At 33.2% G+C, this 22,702-nt stretch overlaps 8 protein-coding genes across 8 annotated transcripts; 2 read left to right on the top strand and 6 right to left on the bottom strand.

Annotated features, from left to right (window-relative positions):
- Positions 1-216: 216 nt before the first annotated feature.
- Positions 217-2,223, bottom strand: KABA2_07S08426 (uncharacterized protein; the record flags this gene model as incomplete). Its single annotated transcript, XM_041551873.1, has 1 exon — positions 217-2,223. One exon carries the CDS (start codon positions 2,221-2,223, stop codon positions 217-219), a length of 2,007 nt encoding a protein of 668 aa, XP_041407807.1.
- A 3,525-nt stretch (positions 2,224-5,748) lies between these two features.
- Positions 5,749-6,501, bottom strand: KABA2_07S08404 (HAD family hydrolase; the record flags this gene model as incomplete). The annotated part of the gene is made up of 1 exon (XM_041551872.1): positions 5,749-6,501. One exon carries the CDS (start codon positions 6,499-6,501, stop codon positions 5,749-5,751), a length of 753 nt encoding a protein of 250 aa, XP_041407806.1.
- Positions 6,502-7,745: 1,244 nt separating this feature from the next.
- On the top strand, positions 7,746-10,961 carry LRG1 (GTPase-activating protein LRG1; the record flags this gene model as incomplete). The annotated part of the gene is made up of 1 exon (XM_041551871.1): positions 7,746-10,961. The coding sequence occupies one exon, from the start codon at positions 7,746-7,748 to the stop codon at positions 10,959-10,961; it is 3,216 nt and encodes a 1,071-aa protein (XP_041407805.1).
- Positions 10,962-11,291: 330 nt separating this feature from the next.
- On the bottom strand, positions 11,292-12,794 carry KABA2_07S08360 (glucose-6-phosphate dehydrogenase; the record flags this gene model as incomplete). Its single annotated transcript, XM_041551870.1, has 1 exon — positions 11,292-12,794. One exon carries the CDS (start codon positions 12,792-12,794, stop codon positions 11,292-11,294), a length of 1,503 nt encoding a protein of 500 aa, XP_041407804.1.
- Positions 12,795-14,766: 1,972 nt separating this feature from the next.
- On the bottom strand, positions 14,767-15,834 carry KABA2_07S08338 (glutathione S-transferase family protein; the record flags this gene model as incomplete). Its single annotated transcript, XM_041551869.1, has 1 exon — positions 14,767-15,834. One exon carries the CDS (start codon positions 15,832-15,834, stop codon positions 14,767-14,769), a length of 1,068 nt encoding a protein of 355 aa, XP_041407803.1.
- Positions 15,835-16,534: 700 nt separating this feature from the next.
- On the bottom strand, positions 16,535-18,607 carry ADY3 (Ady3p; the record flags this gene model as incomplete). The annotated part of the gene is made up of 1 exon (XM_041551868.1): positions 16,535-18,607. The coding sequence occupies one exon, from the start codon at positions 18,605-18,607 to the stop codon at positions 16,535-16,537; it is 2,073 nt and encodes a 690-aa protein (XP_041407802.1).
- Positions 18,608-18,952: 345 nt separating this feature from the next.
- On the bottom strand, positions 18,953-20,416 carry GUD1 (guanine deaminase; the record flags this gene model as incomplete). Its single annotated transcript, XM_041551867.1, has 1 exon — positions 18,953-20,416. One exon carries the CDS (start codon positions 20,414-20,416, stop codon positions 18,953-18,955), a length of 1,464 nt encoding a protein of 487 aa, XP_041407801.1.
- Positions 20,417-21,372: 956 nt separating this feature from the next.
- ADE12 (adenylosuccinate synthase) lies at positions 21,373-22,671 on the top strand (the record flags this gene model as incomplete). The annotated part of the gene is made up of 1 exon (XM_041551866.1): positions 21,373-22,671. The coding sequence occupies one exon, from the start codon at positions 21,373-21,375 to the stop codon at positions 22,669-22,671; it is 1,299 nt and encodes a 432-aa protein (XP_041407800.1).
- Between the last annotated feature and the right edge of the window lie 31 nt (positions 22,672-22,702).

The following is a 22,702-nucleotide window of genomic DNA, read 5'->3' as shown; positions in this document are numbered from 1 at the left end:
AAGGCAACTGGTTTCCAATAGTGTTTTGTAATAAAGATCCAATGGATACCTCTTATTTTGGATCAAAACAAAGGGTACCCCTATACCACTTAAGTAATAAGAAAATATACATATAATTAAAAATAATTGATTAAAGTTTTTTATACTAATATAATAAGAACTATTAAAAAAAGACATTATCTAAGTATGTTTATGTTAATATTATTTGTAAAAATATTAAAATATTAGTGAAATCAGGAAGGTTGTTAAGAATGTGAAAATATTAGTCTTGATATTTGAACCCATGTTTAGGTTTTCCAATACAATATGGCTTGTGGCAGTGCCTGATGTTGATTGGCTTGACACAAGTGTAACTGTAGGTTTTGTTACAATACTATCCTCAGCATTGTAGGCTGAGGATATAACCTTTACAGTTGTGATTTCATTAGTAGCCAACGATTCTCTGGTGTTCAAAGAAGTAGTTGAACAACTTTCACTACAGTCATCAATTACTTGAGTCGATTTCTCCACTGAAGGGTTATTAGTTGTGTGGCAAACATTATTTGGACAACTTGTAATGATAACTGAAGTGGTTATCTCAGTTGTATAAGTAGATGTAAAGTATTCCAAAGACGAAGTTGATTGGCCAGGCACCAAAGTAGGTGTTGAACATAAAGTTGTTACTGTTGTTGCGATAACAGAAGTTTTTGTAATATATTCGGTGGATTGAATAATATCATCACCTTTTGTAGAAGCATAATCTGTGGAGCCACCACTAGGGAAGCTGTTCGAGGAAATGCCTGTTTCCGAAGAAAACATTATTGGACTACTTGTAGATGAAGATGAAAGATGGTGAGACTCGGAATCAGATGTTGAAATTTGGTCAGATGACAAAGAGATATGGGTTGATGCCCCATTGTCTGAAACAGAGGTTGAAATGTCACTAGATGTATCTGGTTCAAAGGATGTGGACATTTCAGACAGAGAGTCGAGAGTTGAAGAAAAAGAAGATAGTGGTTCATTACTACTAGATGAAGGTAAATCTGACGTGGCAACAGATGATTCGGAGACAAAATCAGAGGTCAAAGTTGCACTTGATGATAATTCCATAGAAGAAGATGCAACGGAAGTTATTACGGTTGAAGATTCAACTTCGGAGGTAGCGACACTTGAGGATTCAACTTCGGAGGTAGCGACACTTGAGGATTCAACTTCGGAGGTAGTAGCACTTGAAAACGAAGGTTCGGAGCTTATATTTGTCGATGATTCGGCTTGTGATTCGGTTTCTGAGGAAACAACAGTAGAAGACTCTGGTTCTGAAGAAGTAATACTAGAAGTTGCGACAGTTGATGAAATTTCCATTGCGGAAGAAGAAACACTGCTTGACGCATATGCTGGAGTTTGCACAATATACAAAGATTCGATAACTCTTTCACCATCAGCATTTGTAGAAGTTGCATATTGAAGAGACGTTTGCGTAGTAGAACCCTCCCATTCGACTATCGTAGTGGTGGTGACATTAATGTACGAACAATAATCTTGTTTTGCCCCTGTAACCATATGTAAAAACTGGTCAATATCATTGTATTTAACTCCGTCTGGATCTGTCATAGTTATTTGCAATGAAGCATCGGCACCATTGGTATTTAAATACAATACGGCCAGAGTATAACGGAAGCCAGCATCGAGTAAGACGGAGTCTTCTAGTTTGTTATTTTCCGGTTCCGATTGAAGATCTGCAACATAAAAAGATAGATTTCGTTTAGGAGGTGGATAGTTTTCACAACAGTATGTATCCATTGAGACCTCTAGAGCCATCAATGCACCTTCGGATGCAGCTATGTTAAAAGTATAGTATCCAGTTTTGGGTACTACTAAAGTGGAGGAAACACCAAAGGTAAAATTCGAAATTGTCGTGTTTCGTCCGTATACGTCTCCGTAAACTACGGTATTGGGGTCACCTCCTGTGGTTGCTTCAAAGTTTATTGTGGAGGTATATTTATTCACACCACCATATAGAGTAAAACCAGTTAAATATTCCCATTTTGTCTGATCTTTCCCAGGAGCTTTGTTATCCAAATCACAGTTAGCAAAAGTTATCATAGACATTCCTGTAGATCCCAATCCTAAATAATCCTCATCATACTCGAATTGAGGTACGGAACATTTTGGATAAGTGTTTTCCTGGGATCGAACGATTGTAAATAAGAAAGTTGTTATTAATGTTAAAAGTAAGTTGTTCATAGTTGTTTTGTTTAGTTTAGTTTTACTTTATGTTACTTAGACTGAATTTTTTATTATAGATGTTTTAAAAATAACCTCTTAGGAATTGCAGTTCTTTTAATTGCATAACTCGAGAAACATCTGGCTATATATATACCTCAGAGATATTAGAATATTTTGAATAAATTGAATAATCCTCCTTTATCAAATTAGAACAGTTCTGGATATAGAGTTTTAGACAATTGCGATTTGTTAATTCTTTTTTTAAGGGTATACTCGGTTTGTACGTAAATCCTGTATCAATTAAAGGTGATGAATAGTAAACTGTTTAGAATATTTATTATTGTTGAGATTTTCTAATTCATGAGGGGTCTTCCCGTGGAAAGCAGTGTGAAATAATAAGGAACAAAAAAACCAGCCACACTCTCGTAGGGGAGAGAACCTTATAGACGATCAAGAGATGTCTATATACCCATCAGTTGTTGAAATATTGTTTTTTGGATTATTCTGACTACCTTTCTTTTTCTTTTGGGTTAGTTAGCATCTCTATGAATTTCACTGAGAACTCTTAATGGTTCACGTTTAACTCAGTATGACTTTCATCAGACAAGTTACTGAGATCCCAAGCGGTAGTCAGAAGTATGGAAAAGAACGGAGAAGATTTGGATGAAATTTAGTTTCCTTATATTATCCAAAAAGTTTAATATCGGGTTCGATATAATGTAATTGGCTAAGCAAAGTGTTCACCCTCAAAAATAAAAAGAGAGAGGCATTTCCTGCAACTGCATTTTTAATTTCTCGTCTGGTGGTCCCAGAAGTAACTGCTTAGTTCAGCTTACGTTTACTAGTTTTTTCTTTTTACGGAGATCCACGGAAAGTAATGACGATCGAAACTCAAATAAAAATAAAGCACAGACTGTAGTGCAGGGAGCAACCTCTTCTCTAAAAAAATATTGGCTGAACAATTCGAATGCCGATCGTTTGGAATGCAGAGGGTAAGTAAATCACCCCCTCTCCTCCCCATCCTTTTTGATAAAGGTTCACATTGGGTCGATTTTTTGCATAGTTTTATTCTTTATTGGGAAGATGAAAATTGGCAATGGTATGTTTGTTCTATCTACAAAGTCAGATACAGAAGAGGAATAGTACAGATTGTGTACCAGTATTTTTTCAAGATCTCTTTTATCAGATATATACCATTAGAATACTTATAGATATGTATCCCGATGGACCGATCGGGATTGGAAAATTCTTTAAATTTACTGTCTCGATTTATTTTACTACGGAAAGTCCTGTTTTTTGGTAATCTAGCAAACGACGATAATATTATATTGTCGACAAAGACTTTTTTAATGGTAGATTATAGTCCAAGGATAGGTGCCTTGCCTCTTGGAAAAAGGGAAAAATGATTAGTTAGAAAGAAACAGTTGAGCATCTAGTTAGTATGATGATGTACTTTATGCTTGTGAAATAAAATATCTTCGGCCTTACAATTGTTGTTTGGTGCATGGTTTTCTAGATGAGACTGTTGGTTCCATATTATGTATTAAGTCTTATAAAAATAAAATAAAAAATCGTTCTTTAGTAAGTCCTGCAGAAATTCTAAATTTGATGTCGAAGAGAGAGAAAGACGAAATTGAACGAAAAACGCCTGCGCACCCTCGTGCTAGTGCCGCTCTGTTGACATACATAGTGTAAGATCATCCCACAATGTGGAAAATCAGGTATCTTTGAGGGTGAGATGTCGACGAGCTCGAGACAAATTAAAGAAGATTAGAGTTGAGTAGTACATAAAACAGTAGGGACCATCTTATAAATATCTAAATAATATGTAATAACAACCAGTGTAGTTATAATCACAACACAGAATGATGTATACAATCTATACCCATTGGTATATAGACAAGCTGCATTTGGAGAACAACATGTCTTCCTATAATAAGTAATCTTTCCAACAGACAAGTCAGGCAAGTCTGACAATTCTTCAGCAGCGTTGAACTAATCTCAAAAGAAAGGCGCAAACAACCGAAATCTCAACATATATAATATAAGGGGGGTCAATACAACGCATAATTTAATCGGAACAACAATGTATTGAACTTAAAATACATATTCAAAACAGCTCCTTTGTTATATAAAGAATATAACGCGAAGGTAGAGGAGGAAAAAGAGCAGAATGGTTCTCATCAGTTAATATAATGAAGCTATGAGGTCTCAAAATGTAGTCCTCAGGTATGATATGATGATAAGACCTCTAGACTATTTATTTGTATAAGAATGTGTTGATATTTAAAACTCTTAGGTAACAAATAGAACCGAGTTTCTAAAAGGTCTACAGTAAGTTACTTCGACTGTCTATGCTTGCTTAATTCTCCAGAATATATTTCTTGAACAAATTATTTAGATAAACTAAAAATACTAGAAACTGATATTTTAATATGAAAATGTTTTTCAAAGTTTGCAGTAAATATCCAAAAACCCATAATTATTGGTGAAATTCATTTAAAGGGAAGGTTCGCGTTTAAACCGAGCAATGTTAGAATGGTGAGCAGGTATGCTGTCGGGATGGATACCTTGTTCACATTGGCATACAGCTGTGTGATAACGCGAGGGATCTTTTCTTTCTCTCTTTTCTGAATGAAGGCAATTTTCGATTCCAATGAAAACTCTTGGACAATTTCATCAAGTGGTTCATTATTTTCGTTAATATCAGGAATAATATATATACCTGATAAGGAAAATGGAATTTATATTACAAACTCAAAGACTAGATTGTGTTTATATCTTTTTTTTTATTTTTTTTTATCAAACAGCTCTGTTTTAGAATGGGTAAAAACCTCTACTAAATATAATTGAATTCATTTTCTTCTTATCCGATATGGTAAATTTTTATTTGATCTCAGCATATATTCATGTTCAATATAATTTCTTCCCATTTTGCTTGCTTGGCTTAGCAACCTTTTTTATGGGTTATCTAATTGTTAATAATATTTAGTTCGATACTCATACAATATCAGAATTGAAACTAATCTTTATATTATTAATTAAGGTTAATTACTGCGCTGCCTGACACATAATGCTATAAAGTTAAATATATTTAGTCTCGTGTACGAGGACGGTAATGGATAAAATTATATCTAACAAATATTCCCCTGAAATTAACAATTCAACAGAAGTAAAATTTTGGTAGGTCATGTACAGTTTCTGTCAGAAATTAAGAGTAATATGTATCTCACTTTTTTTTGCCTAATCTTACATTTAATCTTTTTAATAGTTTACTTTTAATAGGTTACGTCACCTCATTGAACAAGGGATTTTCATTAAAGGTGCACCAAAAAACATTTAAATAATTTATATTTATATAGGGTTAAATAAATGGCGTCAGTTCTGATATCTATTATTTGTGAAGTAAAATTTCACATCAATAGTTTAAATAAGTGTTGGTACTGTATATATAAGTTTGTTGTTCTTTTATTGAATTTTGGAAATGTAAAACGGGAAAGAAGAAACAGCTTGTCACTTAACACATAATTCTTTACCTTGTTATTATCTGATCATAGGATCTTTGATTTGTAATTTTATATGACCTTTTTCTGTATTTTCGATGACTGTCACATGAGTAAGATCTTCAACCACGTAGTCTGCACCTGCAGCAAACAAGACTTCTTTGCTATAAGAAGAAGTGATTCCAATAGTCACAGCATTCATTGCCTTTCCCGCCTTAATTCCAACTGGAGCATCTTCAAAGACTACAGATTTACAAGGACTCTTATAGTTCCAAGTCTTGCTCAATAATTCTCTTGCAGCTGTATAACCTTCAGGGTCAGGTTTCCCAACTGAGACATTTTCAGCAGTGATAAAAACATCAGGTTTCCCAATATCCTTTAAGATAGTGGAGAACCAAGATGTAGCCATATATGGTGAACCCGAGGTGACAATAGCCCATTTTCTTTTATGTTCTTGTTTGAAATTAACTGATTTATCCTGAGGATCTCTGTCCAATGCCAGTAATAATTCTCGGGCACCAGCAATGACACCTATAGTATCAAGATAATTATCAGCAATGTCAGCCTCTAATAGATGAACACCTTTATTGTCTGTATTATCAATATTTGGGAAAAATTGAGCCAAAACCTCTACTGTCCTTGTACCATGTGAGATTTTAAACAATTCCTGTGGATCGACATTGTGTTGTTTACAAAGTTTTGTCCAAGCTTCTTCAGCAGCGACGATTGTAGTGATGATAGTACCATCTAAATCAAACAGACAGACATCCGTCTCAATAGTGTAAGCAGTCATTTGTAAAGAGTATATGCAGAAACTGATATTGTTTTGTTATTTTTACTATATAAATATATATGAACAAATGGAGAAAGTACCCAAGAACGCTCAGATTAGGACGAGTTCAGAAATCAGTTACTTTGCTTATATATATATATGCAAATATTGAAAAGACAATAGGAACAGTCGCTTGAGAATACTACATAACCTGATATAGGCATACTACATACGACACATGAGCATGTGAAAGATATCATATAGTCACTACTCATAACAATACCTCGTTCCAGAGACACTATTGACCTTCACATGTCAGCTTTTATAACTACATTACATAACCTGGTACCTCTCAGGCCCATCTGACAAGGCCTTCTGCTATTTTCTCCTGTTGTCTGCACATGTCGACAATGTGGGACAGCAGTCATCCCACGTCGACAAGTCCCAGCCAATGGGGTCTCTGAATGTGAAATAAAAACGAGTAATTTCGATGATTTTTGTTTTTTTGGTGCAAAGACAGCGATTGACGGTGCAGGACGAGGCGGACTTGCCAGTAGCAGCTAAACAGCAACCTAACTGCTGAAGCTGTTGCTGATGCCGTGCAACACGATCTTACGTTAATGAGTTAGAGATAGTGGTAACAGTGACATGATGTAGCTTTCCCAATTTTATATCCATTACAGGTGGTTGTCATTGAACTGGAACTTCGACCACTTCCAGAAGTCTCGTTCTAGCATCTCAATATTTTCTTGACTGTCACTGCCTTATAATGTTAGTCCTCGGCTCATTTTAGTGGACGGAACGATTCACGATATTTTTGGTTTCTCTCGAGGAAATTTTCACGATTTCGCGCCTGGTGAAATTTATTCTGGACATTTTCGTTTTGCCAATGGTGACAAGAACAAAACAAGAAAGTAAATATAGATTATAAGCTTGTTTGATAAGCAAGCCGTATGTTGTTTTCTAAATAAATAAATAAAAGGGTGATTCAGTAAGAAGAAGATCTTACATCTGTTTGGTTAGGTTCAATTGATTAATCTGTGGACTGGTTTTCTTAGTAATAAGAGAGAAATCCTTATTATAATATATATTTAACTTATTTTTTGAAATTTTGTTCGAAATACGTGTTTTGGTTACAGCCAATTAGAAAAGAAAACATTATTTGATAAATAGACTAATAACCAAGAAAAAAAAGATTCAAGGTTTGATTTTGTGTCAATACGTTAATACATCCTGATATAGACAATTAGTTTTTCAGAGATACAATGCAGAGTCAGGTGTCCTTGAGACAACCTTACCTCGAACCGAATAATATAAATACTCATTCTCAGGGAGATACTTCCTTACTAGGATCTAGATCTACATTATTACAATCAAAGAATTGTTCTAGATGTGGAGAACCAATCTTTACGCAGCAACAACCTAGTACAAATAATAATAATAATAATAATAATAATAATAGTAATAATAATAATAATAATAATGATGATGGTGATGATGATGATGATGATGAAAACGGTAGAGTAACCTCTAAACACAGTAAAAGCAATTTGAAAGCTCTTGGGAAATATTATCATGAGGATTGTTTTGTATGTCAGGATTGTTCAAAACCTTTGAAGCCAAAGTTTTTCCCGTTTAAGACTAATGATACTGATGAACCTATCCTGTTATGTCAATATGATTATTTTAGAAGACATGATTTACTTTGTAAAGTATGTGATAAACCATTAAGAGGATTATATTATACTGCATTTGGTGGTAGATACGATGAAGAACATTTTTCATGTACTATTTGTAAGACCCCCTGTGGTGTGAAAAAATGTTTTATTCACGATGATAAATTATACTGTAAATACCATTTTTTGAAATTTTTTTCAAAACGTTGTAAAGGTTGTAAATTCCCAATTTCAGATCAATATATTGAATTCCCTCGTGGTGACGAAGTCCATTGTTGGCATCCAGAATGTTATGGGATTCATAAATATTGGCACGTAAATTTATCGGCAGAATCTCTAGGTTTACCTTTATTACAAAGATTACCTTATAATACAGAAGATCCTATAAGAGATGTTAATCCGACTCCACCAGAATTAGAGAAACAAATGCAGGCGTTTAGTTTCATCTTATCCAAGATTTGGTCTGTTCTCTATAGGTTTGAAGAAGAAACCGCGTCGTGTATCTCAGATATGTTTCAATATCTTTCAAGTTTTGATCAATTGAAGGGTATAGACTCGGCGGCTTTGTTTGTGTTGAAGATTGAATGTCTATTTAAAGCATTGGACAATTTTAATACATTTAATAATTCTTTACCTGGTGATAACCTTCAAAATATAATAGATGGTGTTGACTCTGATAAATCAAAGGACTTACAAACTATTAATGTGAAATATGAGAAATTTCCAAGAAATTTGACTACAAAAATTATGATATATCTACAATTGTTAAGGAAATTAAATGTAGATTCATATGATAAAGACGCCACTTTATCCTCATTCATGTCAGTGATCACAGGGTTGGCCCATTTTTTGAAATTATTAACCAGATATGGTCTTTTCTCTGCATTGGATTCTAATAAGAATACTCATTCAGTGTCAACACTATTAAAATTTTTACGAGAAGTTGAAAAAAATGAAACTATTACAGAAAATCCTTTCTCTAATATTAATATCTCTTTAGAGGCTACAGATGATTGTGTTGCTTGTAAGAAATATATTCAAGAACAATGTATTAAATTCCAAGATTTTAGATGGCATTTGAATTGTTTCGTTTGTTCGAAATGTTCAAAGAAAATTGAAATATCTGATATCGATGAATCTACGTTCAAGAAATCAAGTATGCAAATATTTTGCCCTACTTGTTCTGCTAATGAACCCGAATCAGTACCAGGTTTTAAATTTATCACCAAATTGGCTCAATTGATCTTCCTATTAAAGATTGCTTTAGTTCGTTCGAAAGCTGTGATGAGAGCACAATTAATGGGTCAAACTGCTGCAGCCAGTAACTCTCAGCGTATAAAGACAGTGACTATGCAACAGACATATATTAGGACCTTAAACGATATTAAAAGACTTCGTTCAAGAAGGGAAAGTATTAGAGTCAATCATGATAAACAAGGGGTTCGTAGATCGGTTATTTTAGAGACACCCGAAGAAGATTTGGATAAATCTATTACAAATAATTCAAAGAAAAGTTTGATTATTCATACAGATGATAATCAAAAATATTCTAGACATCCATCGTCACATGAAAACGTTTTTTCAAATACAAAGACTTTAACTTTAGATGATATTTCTAGAATTGTAGCTGCTGAGCAAGCTAGAGAATTAAGACCAAACGCTTTTACACATTTCAAAACTTTAAAGGAAACTGAAGATGAAACTAATATACAAAAGAAGAGTGGGTTATATTATTCTGAATTGGATGAAAACGATTTGAGATTGATTTCCATTATCAGCTGCAGTTTATTAAAATCCAACAACGTATTAAAAGTTAATCCTTCTAGCTTAATCAAATTGATTCCTGCTATTAAGAACACAAAACCTCAACAATCAAGTAATTTCTGGAGTAAAATGAAGAAAAAGATGAATAAAGAACCCAAGACTGTCACACCTAATAAAGTATTTGGTATCTCCTTAGATATTGTATGTGATAAATGGGGTACAGATTCTGATTTAGCTGTCGGTCCAACAAAGATTAGGATTCCGATTGTTATAGACGAACTTATCTCATCATTACGTCAAATGGATATGTCTGTAGAAGGTATTTTCCGTAAAAATGGTAATATTCGACGTTTAAGGGAATTATCCACTCAAATTGATGGTAACCCCTCCGAAGTACCTGATTTATCAAAAGAGAATGCAATTCAATTATCGGCTCTTCTTAAGAAATTTTTCAGAGAATTACCAGATCCTATCCTTACAAACACTTTGTACAAATTATGGATTATGACTGCAGAGATGGAAGATACAACAGAGAAACAGAAATTTTATTGTTTGGTTTATTCTTTACTTCCATTGTACAACAGAAACATTTTAGAGGTTTTATTATCATTTTTGTACTGGACTTCATCATTTTCTCATGTTGAAAATGAAATGGGTTCTAAAATGGATATTCATAATTTATCAACGGTTATTGCCCCAAACGTTCTATATCTACCAACACCAAATAATAATGGTGAATCAGGACAACCTAGTAAATCGTACTCAGAAGGTTTTGCTGAAAATGAGGGACAACATCACTTTTTGGCCATTGAGGTTATCGATTATCTAATCACGCATAATGAAGAAATGGTTATGGTACCAAAATTTCTAATAATTTTATTAAAGGAGATCAAATCTAAAAATCTAAAAGAAATAGAACAAATATCAGCATTCATTAGTAAGAAAATAAATGAAAGAGGTATTGATTTCTCAGAGTTCAATATCGGGAACGATATCACAGTTAAGGACACCAGTGCATCTGTGCAGCAAGGTGCAACATAAAAAATCAGTATTTTACTCAACAATGTAAAATTTTGGACAATTTTGAGTAGATAGTTAAACATTCTACCAAACGAACAGAAAATAATTAAAAAATAAATAAAAAAAACTTTATCCTAATCAAGGCTATTTACAGTAGATATCATAACGTATTTAGCTTATTGTAATATTATATTCAATTTCATAAATCTTTATCTTTTACATTAAAAGATTAAATACGTGCATATGTTTATAATAAAATATATAGTTAAATATGTTGTTGTTCTTTACCTCACCGTCTTCTGAGAAGGACCGTTTGTTACTTAATTCAATTTTCAGGTTCTGTTACCTAGTTTATGAGGAATGTGGTGATGTAATTGGCCAAGAATAAGTTTCAGTTCCATTATAATCAAACCCATTCTTCTTCAAGTATTCAGATAAACCTTCTGGTCCTCTGGAACCATATGGATAAACACTTGGAGCTGGTGTTTCCGGACTCTCAATATAATTCAATAATGGAGTAAATAGTTTCCAACTTATATCTAATTCATCATCTCTGACAAAATTTGAATGATCACCTAATAAAGCATCTCTAATCAATGCTTCATAAGCTTCTGGTATCCAAAAATCTCTATATCTATCCTCATATGTTAAATCTAGATCAGTGATACTCGTCGTATCAGATAAACCTGGTGTCTTTGCGTTAAATTTTAAATACACAGCGGGATTTGGTTGTACTCTAATAACCAATTCATTATTTGGCATGTCATTAAACATACCTGTAGGAATATTTTTGTATTGTACTCTGATTTCAACCTTGCCGGCGTCAAGAGCCTTACCAGCTCTCATGATGATTGGAACACCATCCCAACGATCGTTATTAATATGGAATGTTAATGCTGCGAATGTTACACATTTGGAATTAGGTTTTACTGTCTCGTCATCCAAATAACTTGGCTTAGTACCATCGATAGATTTACCGTATTGGCCTAATAAAATATCGTCATTACTTATTGGAGCCAATGACTTTAACACTTTAACTTTTTCATCACGAATATCCTCTGAGTTGAAAGAGATAGGTCTATCCATTGTTAACAAAGTAAGAATTTGTAGCAGATGATTTTGCATGACATCTCTCACAATCCCGATTGAATCGAAATAACCACCACGACCTTCCGTTCCAAATGGTTCTTTGAACGATATTTGAATATTTTGGATAGAGTTTTTATTCCATGAAGAATTTAAAAATTTATTTCCGAATCTTAATGGAATTAAATTTTTGACCAATTCTTTTCCCAAATAATGATCTATTCTAAATATCTCTTCTTCTTTAAATAGAGGAGCTAAATCTGCTTGTAATTTTCTAGCAGAATCTAGATCATGACCAAAAGGTTTCTCAACAATGATTCTCGTTATACCATCTTTTGCATAAACAAGTTTCTTTAATTGTTGAGCCACAGGTAAGAATACACTAGGTGGTAAAGCCAAATAAAATAGGCGATGAGGAGTAGATATATTACGAGATTTCTCAAAGGTTTCAATTTCATTATTCAATTGAACAAAACCTTCATCTGTATCATATTGGCCAGATATATAATTAATCATTCCGAAAAAATCTTTAACTTTTTGATCATCTTCTTTTCCATGACGTTTCTTTAAATTAGGTTCAATTTTATCATATAATTCATCATTTGTTATTTTAGAGCGAGCATAACCGATAATCTTTGTAGATGGATCTAAGTAACCTTCTCTAAATAGACCAAATAAAGCAGGGAAGGTCTTCTTCTTGGCTAAATCACCAGAAGCACCAAAGATAACTATAATGGTATTTTTTTCAAAGGAAACAGGGTCAGACATCCTTCAATTGAATGTAAATATATTAATTTAAGAAGTTGTTATTATATGGCGAAACACAAACTCAGTAACGATTGGTAAGCTAGGCAAAAAAAAAACTTATTCTTTTTGAGTTCCACTTTTTATATTTAATAGTTTTAGACACTTATAAAAATGAAGATTATCAAAAAAAAAAAAAAATTGAAGATAAAAAACAATTGTGGCAAGACTTTATTTTATTTAAATATGTTTGAACTCAATGAAAGAGACAGAAAATGTTATTAATAATAAATTTGAAGGGGAGAAGAGAAGGACTACTATTCTTCTTGTTCGTTTGTCTTTTGTTTTTTTCCGAAAAGTACTACTAAGTTAGTACAATTCCAATTATTTAGTACAAATAAAAAAAGATTCACAATAACCGTACAGAGATTAAAATAAGACACACATATATGTATGTATATGTTCAAGAACCTTATTTTCACAGGGAGATAAAAAAGGCGTTTATGTGTCTTTTATTCTGTTAACAATCTTTTCTCACTCATGCTTAATTGCTAATCTTACAAGGAATAAATAATCTTTAAAAGTTTATAAAGAAAACGGCACCAATTTTGCCTTAACAGAAATAATATTCTTCTCTCGTAAATGTCTAAATGTCGATTTCTTTCCACCTTCTTTACTCCCCCCCATTGAAAAGTTATTCATTTTCCTACTTAACTTTGCTTTAAGTAATCTCATCATTATATTGTTACATAAGATGCAAGTTGCTGAGATATACTCGTACAAGGAATGTAGGATATGATTAGTTCCTGTGCGACCCCACTATGAAAAAATAATTTTGAGCAATTCGAGTAATATCATCTCGGACGGAACATAGCCAGTTGTAAATCAGATCGCTTATATCCCCTATTTTCTACTCTGTGGCTCAGAAATTTCGTAGAATAAAAGGAGATAAAGCCATCAGCAAACAGTAATAATAAAAAAAGAAATTTTGAATTTGCTGTGTTTTTCGGTGCTTTTTTGGAAACAAAGCATGTCTTGTCCGAATAGTTCGGCCGAATAAGAATATATTATTTCTTGTTGAAATACCGTTTTCAAATATAGAAAAAAAATATAGTGATGTCACCAGTGCAAATTTGCGCGCAAATTTGTATGAAAAAATTTCGTCTCTCTTTGAGAGAAGAGAATGTTCGCTTTTTGTTGTAGTGTAGTTTCGAACCAATGCACGCAAAATGACACACAAAAAGTTACACAAATTTGCGACCCCATATATATTTTTTTGCAAATTGTCTTTTTGAGTTGAAATGAAATTTTGTTTTCTCCAGTTTTAATTTATTGATAGGTTTTCCAAGAAGAAATTACACACAAATACATAGTTTAGCTATTTGTTTGATGGTATCACATGGAAATTGCACTTTTCTGTAATCGTTTAATGCGTCTCTTGTTGTGAGTATGGTTTATTTCATATTATTTTTGTTAAGATGACATATAGTCAACTTATGAAATGCACCCAAGTTATATTAACCTTCTGAAATTAATGATTTTGATCAGGTTTAAAAATGTATTGATTATTTGTAAAGGAAGCTAACAGTGTGACACAAGGCTAACGACTTTCAATAAGTTAATCCAATTTATATTATATGTATATATGTATATTTTCTTATCACATCAAATCATTGTTTTACATCTTGTAAAGTAAAAATGTCATTGTCGGTTTGTATAAGGGTATATTTTTCGAAAGCTACATCTATAGCAAAATAAATTGAGAAAGATTGGGCTTACTTAATTATACAAATCATTATATTATTTACGAGATTATATTGTTCTTATATCATCTAGTCTCGTACTTTGTTTCATTACCATACAGTAATCAAATGAAAACGGATAGAAAATTATATTAATATGTGTTTATATTTCTTTTTCTCACCACTGATCGTATCTGTTTTCTTTTATGATTACAACGATTATATATTGCTTAAGTTTGTCTGTGTTTTTATATTTATTCACAACGTAATGCTTTGATCACAGCAGGTCTTCTCATCATGTGTTTAGTCCATTTGTACACTTCAGGATATTCCAATTTAATATTGATACCAATACGATCCACAACATTATTCCATGGAACGAACGATAGATCTGCTATAGTAATTCTATCACAAACAAGCCATATCGGATAATCAAAAAATCTACTTTGTGATAATGGAGTTGTACCAGCAGAATATGATGCTGCATTATCAATATCTAATTCCATAATTAAACTCTCTCTTTTTTCAGCCAAAGCCATTTCAATCACAGCATAAACTCTTCTTACTTCAGCAGTGTATCTGTCTAATGCACTTGGTAATTTTTCAGAATGGAAGTATCTGAAATGTAATGCTTGCCCAATCATTGGTGCATGACCTGTAGCTTGGAAAAATAACCATCCATTGATTTGAGCTTGTTCTGCTAAGTCACTAGACCAAAGTTTTGCATCGCCAGTAGCTTTATAGTATCTATTTACTAAATGTAAAAGAATTGCACCCGATTCCCAAACGGATAAATTATCCATGCCATGATCAATCAAAGCAGGAACACGAGCATTTGGGGTAATAGAGATGAATTCAGGTGATCTATGTTCTCCCGCATTAAAATCAAGGAAAAATGTATTATATGAAAGATTCAGTTCACTTAGAATAATGGCTACTTTGAAACCATTTGGAGCAGATCTATGTGAAAATAAGGTATATCCTGAGACTGGTTGATTTTGAAAGAAATTTACAAGTCTTGAATTATCAACATTCGAATTCTGATTTATTTGACCTGAATTTTGAGAAGGAAGAATATCATGTTGAACTATTGGTTCATTAAATCCTTGATCTCCATTTCCAATTATTGAAGGATTTGTATTCGTTGGAGGTCTTTGTAATAGCATATCATTACCAACTTGGCCTGGAGCATTTTGTCGTAATATATTTATATTGGGGTTCCCATCATTATTGTTACTATTTATATTATTATTATCTTGTATGTTGATATTTCGTAGTGCACTGGATAGATTTGAGACAGGTGGATTTGTTGGATTGTTCATAGTTGCTGTGGCTCTGAATGCAATATCTTGAGATTATATAGATAAGGAAGGTATGTGGTGAACTACTTTATGCTTCTCTTTGGAATGGTAATAAAAAACTGTCTAATCTTTTAGTCATAAATAAGTGTTAATAGAAACGTACTCAGTTATTCTTATATCTTATTTTCTTGTTTGAAAAATAAATAGTAGAACTAACTAATATGATTATTTAATAGATGACTGTTCTTAGTAGCGGATCTTAGTAATGGTTCTAAATTCAAAAAAGAATATCAAAGACAACTTTATTGAAATATTCGCTCTTCTATCAATATCTACTGCATATGCTTCTGTAACTTGAAAGAAAAATTTCAATATTCAATGAGCCAACCTGAACTGAGTTCGATGGATATTGCGATGATGATGATGGTTTTGCTTTCTCTTTCAGTCTCCGTCGCTTTTTGTTGTTGTTGTTTTTTTCTTGTCCCTCTCACTTTGAATTTTTTTAGAGCCTCATTAGCGGAACTTTCACCTTAACAGTGAGAGCACCGGAAAACAAAAAAACATTTCAACGAATAGCAAGCAATGTGGTTGGATTGGAATCGAAATTTAAGTTGCCATGTCAGTAGAGTTACAGCTGGATATGACACTGTTTGAAGGTTGTTATAGTTGTCATTGCTTATGAGTTTTTCTTAGAGCCTTCAGAAATATTGTATTACTGTTTTTATAGCTTAGTGATAATGCAATTACATAAAGTTTCGAGACACTCTTCTAATGGATGTCTGATATTATTAAGTGAGTTGGTAGCTACATACTGATTGAATGCTTCACGGTTGTAATCGGCTAGCATAATTTGTTTACCATGTAGTTGATAATATAGACGGTTAGCAAAATATGCATACAGGTTCCGTTCATAAATCAAATATATTCCAATTAGAGGTATTTTTTTGGCAAGTTTACTGAATGGTATATTAAGAAGAATAATTAAATTCTTAATCACATTTTGTGATTCAACTATTGTTAGTTTATCAACATCATCGACTTCTAGGAAATCATATGTGTCTCTAGAAGTATCAGAATTATTTAATGACATCTGATCATATGTGATTTTCTTGGTTTCATCACCTATCAGTTCAATGAGACGTTGTGCATTTGATTCAGCTATATTGACTTGTGTTTCTAACTTGATAGATATGACATTTTTCTCCTTATTTATTTTGTCATTGATCCTTTGTAAGTCATTGATCCTTTCGATAGCTTCCTCGATCTGAGCTTTCAGGGTCCTTTCCATTTTTTGAAAATCGGTTATTTTATTCTCAAATGCTAGGTATGTTTGATCTTTAGTAGAGTTGAGTTTCAACATACAGTTTTCTACCTCTTTTATCAATTTTTCATTGATTGTTACCTTCATCTGATCCAGAAATAAACTCATTTCTCCCAGAATATAGTTATCATCTTTCGTACGGAAACCAATTATGTTATTATGCTGTTCTTTGAATTTCTTCTCAAAGAGTTTAGATATGTCAATGTCTTCTTTATCTTCATCAACGTTATTATCTGAAATAACTTTCAGCATGTCGTTAATTATATCAGAAAGATCCACTTCAAAAAGTTTCAAGTTGAGAATAACCCATTCGACTTGTTTCTGAGTTTTGGTGTAATAATTTAATTGACGCTCGTATTCAAGATTCTTTTTGCCTTCATTATCAACAAGAATCTGTACTCTTTTTTTAATTGTTTCCTCGCATTGTTTAAAATACTTCTGGGATGACAGTTTCATTATATCTTGTTTTACATATAATGCTTTTTCAAGATCTTTAACCTTTTGGTTAATTTCTGGGATAATCTGTTTACATTTCATTATTTCTTGTCTATTATTATTAAAGCTAAATGAAATTTGTTCTTTTATTTTAAAAATTGAACCTTTTAATTGTTTGAATGATTTATCCCTTTCTTGTGATAAAGAAGACATGTCCTTAAGTTTCTCGTTTAAACACATATTTTCACATTTTAGAGTCTCTATTGTTTTGTTTGCTTCCTTCAGATCTTGTTTAAACTCAAGTACTTGTTTTCTTAAATCATTAATCTTTTTCTTTGAGGGATCTTTCTTTGTGATAGAATTGTTATTTTCCCAGTTTAAACTTCCGGTTCTTTCAGTAATCATCTCACATGGATTAATGTTTTCATTTAAAGTTGAAAAGGTTTCAATTTCATCCTCGAATTCTTCTTGTTCCTCTAAAATATCAGTTTCAATTTCTTTATCATTTGACTTTAAATCTGACTCAGTTTCTACTTGTTGTTGATTATCAGGAGCTAAGGTCCTTATTGTTTGGTCTTCCACATTATTCTCTTGGTTTAATTTAGTAGTGTCTAGTCGTTTCGAATTATTTTCACTTTTTTCTTCAATTTGAGTAGAGTCTTGATTCTCAGTACGCTTACTATTTATATTTGACAGACAAGATTTAATGTCTTCTGACTTTAGAAAATCACCAGGAGTCGTACATTCTGTAACTTGTTGATTCTTCTCGGTTTTTTCAATTGTTGTTCCAACTGAAGTGAAGGAATCGTTGTCATTATCATTGTCATTTTTTTTACTCTCTTTCGATTTTCTATATTTTCCCTTCATCTCTAAATCAGAACAGAGAATTAACTGTTGTACAGGACTATTTCCTTTACTTGGTGATAAATATATTCCAGTAAACTTTGATGTGAAAGATGAAGGAATATTATTTTCTTGTGTCTCTTCTGTGTCTTGTTGGGGATTCGTTTCAGGATCTGGAGTGGGGCTCAATGACATTGTTTCAAAATCTGAATAGACCCTTTAATTATAACTACAACGAAGGTTTGAGTTTATAAAATATCTATATATATATATAATATTTTAACGTTTTATAAGACATGTAGTTTTCCATGTTTTCCACTTTTATTATTGTAAAACTTGGATTTGTGTCGCAGTATTGGTTTTCCGTTTCCTAATATTTTTATTTATTTGGAACGAATGTTAAGAAGTTCGAACTTAACATAAAAAATAAACAAAAAAACAATAGTGACAATCACCTGCATCCGCTAGAATAGAAAGATTATGTCTTCTAAAACTTCAATTCAGTATATAAATATATAAATACATAAATATATAATAATCCTAGTTCTTTACGTTGTGACCATTTACCCACACTTTAACCACATTTCTGTCATCCGCATTGAAAAACCATTTACTGATGACATCATTAATATCGAATGCCTCGAGTTTGTTCAATTGAGTAATCTTAGGTTTGGTGCCTGATAGAGTTGGCACTTGCCATTCAAATATATCTATGGTAGAAGTGGGGCTTCTCAAATCAATCTCTTGACAATCGAAACTTTTCCCTATTTCAAAGGAACCAATTTGTTTCTCCATATCCAAGACCTTTGCACCACCCATTGTGGCCAAATACAGACATTCATTGACTGATAATTTAGCATCTTGATTTTCTTTCTTAATTGCTAGATGTCTTGATACTGAAAAAGCAGCTTTAGCAGACTCCAAAATACTACAAGAATACCCAGCTGAGACATCTGTCCCCAACCCGATTTTTTCAATACCGTCTGTATACATTTGTTTAATGGGACATTCCCCGGATGTCAAAGAAGTGTTAGAGATGGGACAATGAGCGATCCCTGATTGTTTCAATTTGATAAGGTCAATCTCTTCTGCTGTCAAATGAATGGAATGAGCCAATATTGTCCGATGATTCAATAGACCGTATTTGTTATAAACATCTGTATAACTTTCACATTCAGGAAACAATTCTTTGACCCAATTGATCTCATTAAAATTTTCAGATAAATGAGTCTGTATATGAAGTGATTTATCCTTAGCTAAGTTTCCTATTTTCTCCATCAAATTTCTTGAACAAGATGGTGCAAACCTTGGTGTCACAATAGGTTGGATCAAAGGTTCACACAATTCATTCTCAATATAATCTACAAACTCTACCAATGAAGAGACAGATTCCTTGCATGTCTCAATGTAATAATCAGGACTATTAGAATCCATGCATACTTTCCCAATCAATGCTCTTTGTCCATGCATGACACAAGTCTTAGCCATTATCTTCGATGCCTCTAAATCAATAGTAGTAAAATAAGTAGCTGTAGTGGTACCATTTGCAAGAGTTCTCGAAACTACTTTATCATACACTTTTTCAGCATAAGGCAAATGACTCAAAGCAGCTTCTGTTGGGAAAGTATATTTATTTAACCAATCTAATAAAGTAGAGTCATTACCCAGAATCCCACAGTTAGGGTATTGAGATGCGTGTATATGAGTATCTATAAACCCTGGGAAGAAAAAAGTGTTAATATGGTTATCATAGTTAGTTGAATGAACCACGATTTGAATATTTTCTTCGATTAAAGATGAATCATATTGAAGTGTAATCTTTAGAGGGTCCTTACAGTCCTCTACGATGAATTGAATCTTACCAAACTTATCGGGTATAGACACATCCATACATACACCCACAGCGGTGTCCTTTCTAATTCTAAGCGACCCAAATTCTGGAGTATCTACGAAAGTTCCATAGAAAGTGATAAATGTCTTTTTGACTTCGTCACTGAATGTCATCTGAAGGCGTACGTAGTTGTATATTAATTCTATAAGTTATATTATTACAGACACACTACGAATCAGAAAGGGACAAAGTTACGAATTACTTAAATAAACACAGATATATATATGTATTTGATATGGAAGATATATACGCCTATCTGTTATCGCAATCCTCGAGAACCGTTTATCTATGAGATGATTAGTAATTCCATCAGTTTTGGCAGGCGCTGCTTATCAAAGAGAGCACAGAGAGACCAGCGAATGGCTGTGCTGACTCACTAAACAATTTCACATCACGTGTAGCTGCCCGTGCAACACGATATCACACGTGACCACCCTTTGCAAAAAAAGAAGTCACAAATGTCCACACCGAAACGGCCAAACCAATAAAGCCCTCATTTAACCCACGCGAACAACAGCAGCAAATTCTCACTGTGAAATTTTTAGTGGGATTCGTCTCCCCACGCCTGGCGAAGAAACAGCAGCAGGAAGAGCTCAGAGGCAAAGGAAGTCACGCCAATTAAGAACTAATTACAGATTTTAATTGCAAAATAAGAAAGTGAAAAGTTTCGGGCATCCCATTAGAAGGATATACTTTGTTCATGAGGAAGAAGGTGAATTTAATGACAATGAGATATATTCAAGACACGCCAATCTGGTTTTCTTGCGAACTATATAAAGATGCCGGTTTATTGAATATTTACATTTCTTCGATTCAATCTCCTATTTTCCAATTTGATTTATATATATATTTTTTATTTTTGCAAACTCAAACTCAAGACATAAATAATAATTAATAAATACTTCTTCTTCTTATTACTATTCTTGTTCATTGTATTCTATAATATATCGTTGTGAATGTGTTCCTCCTGATAGAAACTTTTTTATTTTTATTTTAGAAGAAACTTCGATTTTGCATCTATTTTACTCTGTCTTTACATACACTATTTTTATTTAATTAATAATTCATCATGGTTAACGTTGTTCTAGGTTCCCAATGGGGTGATGAAGGTAAGGGTAAGTTAGTCGATCTTTTGGTCGGTAAATACGATATCGTGGCTCGTTGTGCTGGTGGTAACAATGCCGGTCATACCATCGTCGTTAAAGGTGTGAAATATGATTTCCATATGTTACCTTCAGGTTTAGTTAATCCAAATTGTCAAAATTTGTTAGGTAATGGTGTCGTAATTCACTTACCTTCTTTCTTTAAAGAATTAGAAACTTTGGAAGCTAAAGGTTTACAAAATTGTCGTGAAAGATTGTTTGTATCTTCCAGAGCTCATTTAGTCTTCGATTTCCATCAAATCACTGATAAATTAAGAGAAAATGAATTAGCAGGTAGATCTAAGGATGGTAAGAATATCGGTACCACAGGTAAAGGTATCGGTCCAACCTACGCTACTAAGGCCTCCAGATCTGGTCTAAGAGTTCATCATTTGGTTAATGACTTACCAGGTGCTTGGGAACAATTCGAAACAAAATTCAGAAGATTAGTGGAGACTAGACATTTGAGATACGGTGATTTCGATTTCGATGTCGAAGCTCAATTGGCTCAATACAAAGTATTGAAGGAACAATTGAAACCTTTTGTCGTGGACTCTGTATTGTTCATGCATAACGCTATGCAACAAAACAAAAAGATCCTTGTCGAAGGTGCTAACGCTCTAATGTTAGACATCGACTTTGGTACTTATCCATTCGTTACATCCTCTGCCACTGGTATTGGTGGTGTCATCACTGGTTTAGGTATTCCACCACGTTCCATCGAGGAAATTTACGGTGTCGTAAAGGCTTACACCACTAGAGTCGGTGAAGGTCCATTCCCAACTGAACAATTGAACCCTGACGGTGAGAAGTTGCAAACCATTGGTGCCGAATTTGGTGTCACTACAGGCCGTAAGCGTCGTTGTGGTTGGTTAGATCTAGTGGTGTTGAAATACTCCACTATGATTAATGGTTACACAAGTCTAAACATCACCAAATTGGATGTTTTGGATACCTTCAAGGATATCCCTGTGGGTGTCTCTTACTCTATCAAGGGTGAAAAATTAGAATCCTTCCCAGAAGATCTAATTAAGCTTGGTAGTGTCGATGTCGAATACGTCACTTTACCAGGTTGGAACGAAGACATCACCTCCATCAAGACTTACGACGCTTTACCGGAGAATGCCAAGAAATACTTGAAATTCATCGAAGAGTTTGTTGGTGTTCCTGTTGAATGGGTTGGTACTGGTCCAGGTAGAGAAAGTATGCTACACAAGGAGATCTAATCTCTTTTCCCTCTTTTTATCTCCCCCCCCC

The sequence above is a fragment of the Maudiozyma barnettii genome (genome assembly GCF_903064755.1).
Source record: "Maudiozyma barnettii strain CLIB 1767 genome assembly, contig: KABA2_07, whole genome shotgun sequence".
Taxonomy (NCBI): Eukaryota; Fungi; Ascomycota; class Saccharomycetes; order Saccharomycetales; family Saccharomycetaceae; genus Maudiozyma; species Maudiozyma barnettii.
The sequence above is the reverse complement of the archived record's forward strand: the minus strand, read 5'-3'. Positions and strand labels throughout refer to the sequence as shown.